This window comes from Trachypithecus francoisi, unplaced genomic scaffold (assembly GCF_009764315.1).
Source record: "Trachypithecus francoisi isolate TF-2019V2 unplaced genomic scaffold, Tfra_2.0 Lachesis_group18, whole genome shotgun sequence".
NCBI classification, from domain to species: Eukaryota; Metazoa; Chordata; class Mammalia; order Primates; family Cercopithecidae; genus Trachypithecus; species Trachypithecus francoisi.
Window position 1 is genome coordinate 2,967,915 of NW_022681463.1, and position 12,157 is coordinate 2,980,071.

The 12,157-nt window shown below is 49.5% G+C and overlaps 1 protein-coding gene and 1 long non-coding RNA gene across 4 annotated transcripts in view; one reads left to right on the forward strand and one right to left on the reverse strand.

Moving 5' to 3' along the window:
• Positions 1 to 12,157, forward strand: part of LOC117063493 — a 78,535-nt gene that overhangs the window by 35,268 nt on the left and 31,110 nt on the right. The gene's annotated exons all lie outside the window — the stretch shown is intronic.
• SPACA7 (sperm acrosome associated 7) overlaps positions 10,316 to 12,157 on the reverse strand; it is a 38,060-nt gene continuing 36,218 nt past the window's right edge. The window contains exons 7-8 of the mRNA XM_033177214.1: positions 11,994 to 12,074; positions 10,316 to 10,515 (exon numbers count right to left, since the gene is read on the reverse strand). Of these exons, the coding sequence (XP_033033105.1) occupies positions 10,454 to 10,515; positions 11,994 to 12,074 (143 nt within the window). The 3' untranslated portion in view covers positions 10,316 to 10,453. The remainder of the gene's footprint in view (positions 10,516 to 11,993; positions 12,075 to 12,157) is intronic.

The following is a 12,157-nucleotide window of genomic DNA, read 5'->3' on the forward strand; positions in this document are numbered from 1 at the left end:
TTCTAGATTGTAGCCACTGTCGCTGAGCGGGCTTTCTAGATTGTAGCCACTGTCGCTGAGCGGGCTTTCTAGATTGTAGCCTCTGTCGCCGAGCGGGCTTTCTAGATTACAGCTGCTGTTGCTGACTGGGTTTTCTAGATCATAGACACTGTTGCTGAGCAGGCTTTCTGAGTTGTAGCCACTGTCGCCGAATGGGCTTTCTAGATCGTGGCCTCTGTCACTGAGCGGTCTTTCTAGATTGCAGCCTCTGTCCCGAGCAGGCTTTCTGGGTGGCAGCCTCTGTTGCTGAGCGGGCTTTCTAGGCTCAGTTACAGGCCACGCGCTCTGCATTCGCTGCCTCCTCTGCTGCCCGCTTCTCTGGGGCTCACCCATCCTGCAGATGAGGGGCCGAGGGCTCAGAGGGAAGGGCCTGCGTACGCTGAATGCATCACTGTGTACACCGATCCCGTGGTGAGGTGCAGTCCCAGACCCCTGCTCGACCCCAAACCTGTCTTTACCCCCACCTAAAACCCCCAAGCCCCTTGTCTCCCAAGCCCTTTCATAGTCCGCTCTGCCCACCGCCCCCACTCTCATGGCCTCTGGTGCAGCCACAGGGCCTTGGTAATGGGGGACAGTTGGGGAGACTATCTTTTCGGGGTCTCCTCTGTGGCCCCATCTGCCGGGGAGGACAGGTCACGGAGACCCGTGTGGGACGAAGCAGCATGAAGGGCTTTGCTGTGGGGACACAGGTCCGGGATGGGCTCTCAGCCACCCTGCGGCCTCCCGTCGGGTGTGCACCGCTAGGCCTGAACTTCCCGGCTGCAGGAGGCTGTCATTCCCAGACCCGCCATAGAGAGGCAGTGCAGGACAGGGCTTGAGGTCCCAGCCCAGGGGCTGCAGCTTCTGGGCTCAGCCTCCGCTCTGTCCACGGACAGATCCTGGCTCCTCTGCCAAGCCCCGCTGTGTTCAGCGGGGTGAGGATGGGAGGGTGATGTGACGGTCAACCCTCATGTCAACCTGGCTGGGCCGTGGCACCCAGATATCTGGACAGACACCCGTGGGATGCGGCTGTGAACTACTTTTTCTATGAAATTAATGTTAACTCAGTGGACTTTGAGTGAAGTTGTCTGGCTGTGGTGTGGGTGGGGCTCATCCACTCTGCGGAACGTCGTAAGAAAAAGACTGTGGTCCCCACAGAAGAGGGAATCCTGCTCTGCACTTGAAGGGCAGCATCGACTCTCTCAGGTTCCCGACCAGTTCCCGAAAACCTCCCCCACTGTGATGTGTGTGTGTGTGGGTGGGTGGTCCCACAGCTTCTGCTCCGGGAGCCCCTCACCACTCCAGGCGTGGGGCTGCCCTTGGGGCTGGAGGGCACATGATGACCACAGGGTGGCGGTCGTGTGTCCTCACTGCCTGGTGCCGTCGCCTTCGGGTGGGTGAGACATGTGGCTCCGAGTCAGCCCCCAGCAGGGGCGGGGGTGGGTTGGGGTCTGCTGTCCGCCATTCCTATTATTAACCATCTCCTTCACTTCCTCAGACCTACTGTTTTCGACTAAATCAGTCCTCACCACCACCTCACGAGCTGACAGCTCTTGCCCCTGACTTTGAGATGCGAACCCTGGAACTCCCTTCCCGGAGCCTGTGTTGCCTGGGACGGGGTGGCCAGGGTGGAATTGGGAGTACCTGGTTGCTCGCTCCTGGCCAACCCTGCCTGCCCCACCCAGTCCCGGGGACAGATTCCTGGTGTTTTGGGGCTGTCTGCCAGCCATCTGCCTGGTGGGGCCGCCGGAATCACCTTTCATAAATCTCTTCTATCAGTGATTCAGGATCAAGGAGTGAAAGTGCTTTCTGGGTTGAAAAACATCATGTGGGGTCTTTAGCTGGAAAACATTTTATTACAATTTTTTTTTAAGTCTATGTGGCCTCTTAAAAAGTCCCCGTGTTTTAACACAGTGTTTCCCGGGCCTGCCACGTTTAGCCTTCTAAAGCTTCATATGCAGCCTCTTACCTAGGAAATGATGCAGTTATTTAGTCTTTTGTAAGGAGCAAGCCTTTGGTCTAAGAAGCAGCATGGTGGCTGGAAGAGGTAGTGCTACTGGGAGACCCGCCCCAGGCACGTGTGGAGGTGGGGCTCGTGGGAGAGGTGGGGCCTACAGAGACCCGTCCTGAGGTTTGCGCTCCCAGAGCCGCGCAGGGCAGCATGGGAGCCACCAGTCACACAGATCATTTACATTTAAACTCGTCCAGATAAAATGAAGAGTTCAGTTCTCTGAGTTCAGTTCTCCAGTCGCACCCACTGGAAGCGCCCAGGAGCCCACCGTGGCCCTGTGCAGGGTGGGCTTCTCCTCCCGCTGAGAAAGCTCCCGTGGACACAGCTCCCACTAAGGTTTGTAAATAGAGCTTCCCGGGATACAGCCATGCCCGTGGTTTGTGGATCCCCTCTGCTACTTTTTTTTTTTTTTTTTGATAGAGTCTCCCTCTGTCACCCAGGCTGGAGTGCAGTGGCATGATCTCAGCTCATTGCAACCTCAGTCTCTCAGGCTCCAACAGTTCTCCTGCCTCAGCCTCCTGAGTAGTTGGGATTACAGGTTCCCGCCACCATGCCTGGCTAATTTTTTAAAATATATATTTTTCATAGAGACAAGATTTCACCATGTTGGCCAGGCTGGTCTTGAACTCCTGGCCTCAAGTGAGCCACCACACCTGGCCTCTAGTGCTTTTGCGCTACAGTCTGGAGGTTGAGTTGCCACAGGGACCAGAGAGCCTGCGAAGCCCCAAATGCTTTTCATGTGGCCCTTGATGGAAGCCTTTGCTGACCCCTGCCCTAAAGCACAGCTGTGAAATCCAGCTGGGTCTGCCTGCAAGGCAGTGTGACTGCATCACACCTGAGGCCCACTGTAGGTGGTCATGTGGGGTGTAGGGGTGCTGGCCTTGCCATGTTGTGAGTAGCAGGTCTGGGCTGTGCCAAGGCAGTGGACATGGCAGGGCATCTGTGCATAGCAGCAAAGGCGCCGGTCGCAGAGAGCATGGGGGGTGGGGAGGCAGGCAGGGAGCGGCCTCAGCACCAGTGTCCTCAAGTGTGCCTGAACGTGCGAACCCGTGGGGTGTGTCCAGCCAGCGTGTGAGCAGTGTCTCCTTGGGCAGAGGTGCGTCAGGCCATGGGACTACCTGGGACCATTTCCTTTGGCTGGGGCACAAGGAGACAGAGGACCACATCAGAGCAGAAACCACCCCTCTGCCCAAGGAAAAGGACCACAGACTATTTTCAGAGAGACCAGGAATAGCAGGCCTCCTGGCCCACGGTCCCCAGGGGAAAGAGGCCATGATTTCCAATGGAAATCAGGTTCATCTCTGGAGAGCTGTGTCTAGAAAGTGCAGTTCACCAAACAGCATAAACTCCAGAAAAGAGAAGCTCATGCTTGGGATAAAGGTGAGGAGGGTGCTGAGCATCAATAGCAGAAGTCCTTGGAGCCAAAGCCACGCGAGGAGGCCGGCACTGGGGTGTGGGGCTTGGGCCTGCGTGGTTCTGGAAGGGTCTATTCCAGCCGCCGAAGACTGGGCTCAGCTGATTGAGCAGTGAAGACACAGGCAAGTTAGGGATGGGGTGGGTCGTGGCAGTCCAGCCCTCTTCTCTGTGGGAGGACGATGGCCGGGTCCTCCGTGGCCCTTGCTGTGTAGACACTACTCAAAAGTAGCATCTTCTGAAAGGTGGTGAAACTCCTGGAGATGGTTTAACAGCAGAGTGTGTGCTTTTGTGAATACATGAATGGTGGCCGGGCGCAGTGGCTCACGCCTGTAATCCCAGCACTTTGGGAGGCAGAGGTAGGTGGATCACCTGAGATCAGGAGTTCGAGACCAGCCTGGCCAACATGGGGAAACTTGGTCTCTACTAAAAGTACAAAAATAAGCTGGGTGTGGTGACGTGTGTCTGTAATCCCAGCTACTCAGGAGGCTGAGGCAGGAGAATCGCTCTAACCTGGGAGGCGAAGGTTGCAGTGAGCCGAGATGGTACCCTGCACTCCAGCCTGGGTGACAGAGCGAGACTCCATCTCAGAAAACAAAACAAAACAAACAAAAATCCAAAACCAGAATGGGGGAGTGGTGTCCTGACACGTATTCAGTTAAAATCTCAGGGAGGGCAAGCAGATGCCCTGACTGCAGTAATGTGTCTCTGAGCATGGCATCTCGACCCTCCCTGTAAGTGACTGTCTCAACTATGCACTTTTCCAAGTTCTCCTGCTGCTTATCTGTGGTCACTGCAGGGCTGGGGGATGCTTTGGGTCCCTTGGCCTCTGAATTGTGGTTCTCAGAGGACCCGGGGTTGGAACCTGTTCGTCTGGACACAGCTGTTGGCTCATAGGGGCAGAGGGAACCTCCTCTGGAATCAGAGTGAGGAACTGGGAGGATCTGGGGCAGAAGGCCAGCTGTGACACTGCGTCAGCACTTCATCATGGTTTATGTTTTGGAAATCTAAGAGTCTGGGGTGTGGCTCTTAATCTTGTTTAGGTACCGGTTTCCCCCAGAGCACCAGAGGTGACCAGGGCCTGCTGCAAGATGGGGGGAGAGATTTTCTGCATTTAACAACAGACCAGCTGGTTAAGAAACTCAAATTGCATGAGGAACTGTACATAGTTCACTAATAGGTGACTTACTCTATGAACATGGAAGAGACGTTCCAGATAGCATACAGGTGTAACTTGATTCTAGTGCGAAGTTCCAATTCCTACTCATTGATAGAGTCCTTAGCCAGCAATTCTCTCTCTCTCTCTCTCTCTCACACACACACACATACATACTCACACACACACACACACACACACACTCACTGTGGATGTATCAAGCAGTGTCCTTCTGCAAAGCACTTTGTCAAGGTGGTTTGGGGACCAGCCTTGCCCTGGTCCTGACCCTGCTACCTGTGTTCTTCCATTACCCTGGTCTTGTTCTGTTCCTGGTGCATGTGCTCTTAGTCATTGATGATACTGGTGATAGAATGCAATGCTCAGAGCCCTCTCAGTCTGTCTGTGACAAATTAACATTCAATCCTAAAACCGTACAGAGTTTGGGAAGTGGCTGGCTGTTGCCCTGGGTGTTCGGCTCTTGGTTGGTCCTGCTCAGACCCACAGGAGGTGGCACAGCTGCCACTTCTAGTTTCTGGAGCCACCTCTGAGCCCCCTAATGTTGCAGTGCTCCCCACTGCTCACACACACCCCTTTCCCTGAGGTGATTCTAGTCTGTTCCCTCCCTGACCCCAAGTACAGAAGCTCTGTTGTTTCCTATTTGTGGCAAAATCCTGTCTTCCTTATAGATGTCAGGATGTAGCTGGTTAACTCTGTTTCTAGATTAAAGATTCTCAAAATGTGGTTCTGGGATAAGTAGCAGCCACATCCTCACTGAAAACAATGGGAAAACCTGGATAAAATGCAGATGTGGATATGGAAAAACTTCCAAGATGGGCAGAACTTGAGTGGTCAAGATTAAGAGAGAAGGACATTTGTGGATGTGAGTTTTCTATTCTGAGCTCATCACCCTCTCGAGGCATTTGCTAATTCTTATGCATCACAGACAGGTTGAGCAGCACAGCAGAAAGCAGTTGCTAGGAGGCTTTCAGCAATCTCCCAGGGCTGGGAAGAAAAAATGTGAGTTGAGGGCTTCTTACACAGCCAGGGCTTCTGGTGCTGAGATCCCAGAAAGAAGAGGCATGTTCAGTGTAGTGAGTTCAACTAGCCAATCTGCTTGTCCCCCTAAAGTCCCTAAGTCCTCAGCTGTGCTGCTGGGGAGAAGGTCAGTAGAAAGTGGCAGCAGAGAGGCTGAGGAGCTAAAGAGCTTCCAAGCAGTCTCCCAGTGTAAAAAATGAAAGTTGCATTTGAAGGGTCCTGGTAAATTCTCAGAGCTCTAAATTGGAACTCCCATAGGAACAAGGAAAAGTAGAAATAGACCAGGGGTTACAAAGACAAATCTAGTATTAAAACAACTTAATTAAGATGATCTGTCCTCACTCTAACTGGCTACCAGAACTAGATGTCTTTGAGAGTGTCTAGGTTTTCATCACATGATGTCCAGCTTCCATCAGAAAGTACCAATCATATCAATAATCCAGACAATAGAAACAGACTTCCGGGTAATACAGATATTGGAGTTATCAAATACAGATTAGACATAACTGTGATTAATATATCCATAAAACAGATGACACAGTGGTGAACGTCACAGATAAATGGAATCCATGAAATAGAACCAAATGGAAATTCCAGAGTTATAATATATAGTACTTAAAACTTAATTATGATGATTAAATGATTAGCCAAAGCTGAAGAGAGATTTAGTGATCTGGATATAGGTCAGGAGAAAATATTCAGATTAAAATAAAAGAGAACAAAGAATGAAAAATAAAGAGTATAAGAAAAACGTGGGACACAGCACAAACATCGAACATGCGTAATTGGAGGAGAGAAGAAGAGAGAGAGAAAAAAGGCACAGAATATTTGAAAAGACAGAATTTTTCAGAACTTAAGAAATAAGCCATGGGTTCAAATATCACCATAAAGCCCAGACGGGATAAATGCAATGAAAACACAGCTAGGAACATCATTGTGAAAATGCTGAAATGAAAAGGCAAAGAGAAGTGATTCACATTAGCCAGAGGTAGAAAGACAGGTTAATGTCCAAGGAGCAGTAATAGCACAAAGAGCGACAGCAGATTCCCCAGGAGAAATGATGGAGGTCAAAAGACAATGGAAAAGCAAGTCACTGCTAATCTAGAGTGTACGTCTAGTGAAAACATTCTTCAAAACATGAAGGTGAAGGTATTTTCAGACAACTAAAAACCTAAGAATTTTCCCAGTAGGCCTACACTAAAATACTAAAAGGAGTTAGTTGGCAGGAATGTACTGATAGCCAGAAGCATTAAAAATGCACAATGGAATGAAGAACAAATAAAAGAGTAAATATGTGGATAAATCCAAAACAAATATTAAGTGCATAGACCTAAGTATAATATTTTGAAGCATTTAAAATATATGTAGAATTAAAATTTGTGACAAAAATAATGCAAAAAATGGTAAGTGGAGTTAAGTATTCTCCTTGCATTATTCAGGAAATGGTAAAAGTACTAATTTTAGGTTATAGGAAGTCCAAGATGCATACTGTAGTAGTCTCTAATATAACCTTTAAAATAATATTAAAAATACATAATCCATGATCTAATAGAGGGGGAAATTGAATGAAAAAAAAACTTGCTCAATCTAAATAAAGTGAAAGAAAAGTAAAGTTAGGAAGTGGTAAAAGTATTAATTTTTGGTGATGGTAAGTCAAGGATATATATTGTAGTCTCTAATATAACCTTTACAACAATATTAAAATACATAATTATCTAATAGAGGGGGAAATGGAATGAAAAAATACTTGCTTAATCCAAATAAAGTGAAAGAAGAAAAAAATGAGGCATGTGAGACAAATAGAAAATAAATAGTGACATCATAGATACAAACCCAGCTGTAGGACTACTTATATTTCACAGAAAAGGATGAAATATGCCGACTAAAAGACAAAAGGACTGGATTTCTAAAAATGTGCTCCTATATATTACCTAAAATATACATATATACACATATATATATTAAATATAACATTACAGTGAAGCTTAAAGTAATAGGATGGAAAATGATATACCATGCAACCTTTACCAAGAGAAAGTTAGTGTGGCTATGTTAATACCAGACAAAATGAATAGAAGGCAAGAAGAAATACTGCAGATAAAGAGGAATATTTCATAACAATAGAGGCGGAAATCTACCAGAAAGACAATCTAGTCTGTAGGACCCTAGCAACATAGCTTTGAAACATACAAAGGAAAATAGAACTAAAGAAACAAATCATTTGCATTCACAATGAGGTCTTTTACTCGCCTCTTTTGACATTTGATGACTGAAGAGCAATGAGTAAGGAGATATTTTAACCACACAATTAACAAACTTGACCCGACTGACTCTATGGGATCCCACCCCCCAAAATGCAGAATACACTGTCCTCCCAAGTTCCAAATGGAATTTTTACCAAAATTGGCTGTATGTTTGGCCATAAATCCACTCTCAAAAAATTTCAAAAAACTGGAATCATACAGTGTACATTAATATGTTTCACCGTTGTCTTCCACCCATAACATATAATAGGGGACCACTCTGGCCACAGTTCCCACGGTGGCAGAGCCCCCCGACACTCACCTACCCCTGCCCTGGCACCTTTGGGACACTTTCTTCCTGGAATGCCCATCCTAGTGCATGTGGGCGGTCACTTCCACCTCACAGGCACGTCTTGAACACCCCGTAAGCCAGTTCATCACTTGCCGTGGGGTAGCTAATATTAACATTGATGTTTTTCCTTATCAGCTTAGTTCTCAACTCTGTCTTAAGCCTCCTGGGAACAGCGATGGTGGGTCTCATACAGCCAGAGGGGCGTGCTTGAGCCCTGCACAGCAATCATTGACCTGGAGACCCAACATGTTCCCTAACAACAACGGTGTGTCCTGTACAGCCAGAGGGGCATGCTTGAGCCCTGCACAGCAGTTGTCAGTCTGGAGACCCAACGTGTTCCCTTGGCTGTTTTCAGTGCCATCCCTGAGACAGGGAATATTTTGATGTGATCAAACTATCAAATCAAACATCCAGCTTTTGAAGACTGTGTAATCAGGGATCTCATGACACCAATCCTGTGGTCAGGACAGAGGACAGAGAGTGATCAAATCACGGACACTTTTTATGTTTTGTCTTCTCTGGGTCAGCACTGCTCTGCCAAGGGGGACAAACCCTGCAAGGCCCTGCTTGGAAAACGATGATGCCATTGATGATTGAAACATCCAGCAGCAAGGGCCTGGCCTGGGGCACGGTGTCGGGTCCGCAGCAGGCCACGTGACGGTCTGGCAGTGAGTGAGTCACTGAATACCGCTGAGCCCCAGGCCCACTCGTGGAGTGGAGGCGACACCTGCCTCCCCGCCTTGCTGTGAGGACTTGGTGGCCCCACTGTGCATGGAAACAACTTATAAACCACAGAGTTCACTAAAAATGCTTTGTGAGATCCATGCACAAAACAGAAAAATAAAAACTGCAAGCATACAAAGAAAGGAGAACTACACAGAGCTGTCCCTGTATTATTAGAGAGGCTGCAACGTGGTTTAGTAGACACAGGAGAGCATTGGGCATCAGAAATAACTGCATCCTGCCCTGCCACCGACTTACTGACTAGCAAGTCATGTGTCCTCGCTGCCTCGGTTTCCTCATCTGGAACTGAGGGATTGCATGAAAGGCCGCAAAGGGCCATTCCAACACAAGCGTTCTCTGATTCCAACCCCAGTCCTCTGCAGTTGCCTCGAAGATACCATAGAAAGAGGGCATAGGATGTTTGCATCTCTTAGGAAGAGAGCACAGCCAGCAGCTACAAGTACAATGGCAGCATCTGATTCTGTTTCCAGCTGCCTTTGAAAATGGTGTTATTAATAGAAAGGACACCAATCCACTGCTAAACTGCGCAAAAGGCACGGAAGTCCTCCGTCCAGGATGGTTCTCAAACGCGAGCCATGAGCTTCTCCGAGCCTGGCTGCCTTTCTGGAGAAGTGGGAATCTTTCCAGATGGTCACCTCAATGAGTCCAACAGAGGTTGCAGCCTGTCCACCATCAGAATCGGTTTGGATAAGAAAAGTTGCCGAAGATGTGTTCTGGTCACCCCCAGCCCCTACCCCCAGGTAATGCTGTAGGTCACACACACCACCTGGAGCAAACCTTCACCTTCCACAACACACAGTCCCAGCCAGCATTCCCAAGCTCAGCAAACGTTCTGAAGCAATGAGGCTTTGTGTGTGCACGTGTTGTGTGTGTGTGTTGCATGTGTGCACGTTGCACATGTGTGCATATTGTATGCATGTGCATTGCATGCATGCACGTTGCATGTGTATGTGTTGGATGTGCATGTACATTGCATGTGTGTGCATGTTGCATGTGTATTGTGTGTTGTATGCATATACATGTATGTCTGCGTGTGCATGTTGTATGTGTGCACGTTATATGTGCATGTGTGTTGTGTATGCATGTATTATATGTGTGTGTGTGTATTTTGCAAGGCATGGCAGCAGGGAAGAGACTCTCAGGCCTTCGTAGTCTCTGTTCCTCATGGACGAATTCTTTATGTGCTCTGAGATTATGTTATTTGTAGACAGAATATTCTGATGCTCTTATTTCCAGGCTCAATATGTTTTTTTGTTTCTTGTTTTCTTTTTCTTTTTTTTTTAAACCCAAATCCCACGCACCCTGTGGTTTAACACTTAAATAAACCAACTCCAATTGGGATTGTGTGAATAAACAATTTTCCTTTATACGGAATGGTTCAGAGAACGTGAGCATGTGCACACAAGTGCCCTGTTCCAGAGGCTGGTGCTTGGGGGTTCTAGCAGGCTCGTCTCCTGTGCAGGGGCTCTGGGGCTGTGGCCTCACTGACTGTCTTGGCTCCTCCTCTGAGCGTTGGTCCGCTGCTCGTTATGGAAAATGTTTCCTGTGTAGAAAGAGGAGATTTTGAGCTTGGCAGTGTGTGGTGTGAGGGAGATGGGGACACTGGCAGGGTCAACGGACACCAGGGGACAGGAGGAACCGAGCCCTCAGTTATGGAGGGAGGGGAGAGCCCTGCAGATGTATCCGAGGCAGGAGGACGGAGGGGGTGCTGGCTGCGTCGGGCTGCCTTTGGCTCTCCCCGCAGGGCCACCGTGTCCAGAGTAATCTCCCCTGCATTCTCCCTCAAAACCCATCGACAACTCCAAGCTTGGCAGGGCTGGGCCGGTCCTCCTCCTCCTCCCCTCACAGTGGCCGGCTGTGGATCTCATTCCTGGGATGTCAGTACCAGGAGGTTGGGGACTCCCGGTTCTTCACTGTCCAACATTGCCAGGGCTCTGGAAGTCCCCACTGTCACTTCTGGGGCTTCTGTTGCCGATGGCCGCACCTAGAGGTGCTGGTGACGTCCAGGAGCTTCATCAGTGGAGAGGCCCCTATCTTTTGCTGTCTGAGTTATAGGAGAATTTGTGGTTCTCCCTGCAGAACAGTCAGGTCCCAGGGAACTGGAACCTTGACAAGGTCAATCATGAAATTGTATCTGAAGCAGCAGAGGTTGTCCTGGACAGTGGCATGGTCTGGGAAATTGGCCATAGCTTGAACAACCGCTCACTGCCCATTCCACACCGTGTATGTTGGCCTGGTCTCTGCTGCTGGGGACATGTGCCGACCTTGTGGCCTGGGGTTTCGTGGTCTGACTGGGGACTGACACTGGCCTGGCAAAGTTGGAAGGGGCTCCAGATGGAAGGTCTCAGGCTGTGTGGACAGGCATGTGCTGCAGGGTATGGGGGGAGGGTCTGGGCACACTGGGCCGCCATGTGAATCGGGGATGCCGGGAGGACAGGAGGGCTGTCAGCCTCACCCAGGACTGGCTCCCAGGTGTTCTGGAAAGCTCCAAGGAGAAGCCTGGGGCCAGGGGCAGAAGCCACAGGATCTGCATGGCCAACTCTTAGCAGGCAGGCAGTGGTGGAGCTGTGTGAACAGGGAGTGGAGAAGGGCTGGACTGGGGGTCCTCACCCCATGAGAGGGTGGGGGGCTTCCTGACCGGGGTGTGGGGGCCCTTCCTGGGCCTGTCACAAAGGAGCAGGCTCCTGCCACCACGTGGTTGGGACCCTTGTGTGGGTGGGTGGCGGCAGTCTTGTGAGTCCTGATTATTCTTGGGAAAAGGGGGACTGGTCCCCTGCTCCGTTCAGCTGAAATGGGAGAGCACTCCCTCATTGGCAAGGGCTTTGACTCCTTGAATTGGACTTGTCCGGTCAGGTGTCCACACATCAACAGCTGGACAGGGGCCCCTGTGGAGCTCAGGTGGGTCCACCTGGGGGCTGGGCTCACCTGCTCTCCCTGGAGCTACCCGGTGACACACCTGTCCCTTGAGCAGGAAAAAAAATCCCCAAATGAGAAGACATTTATCTATTATTTCCAATCTACCTGAAGATCTTCCAATATTTTGAAGGATTTTGTCCAGGAAGGATAGATTTTCATACTGAGTGTTCTTTGAATTCGTCTTTTCTGTGGGGAAAACAGTAAGTACAATGATCACGCTTTGTAAATAATTAAGGCATGATTCCACTTTTTCTTTTAACTTCCGGGAG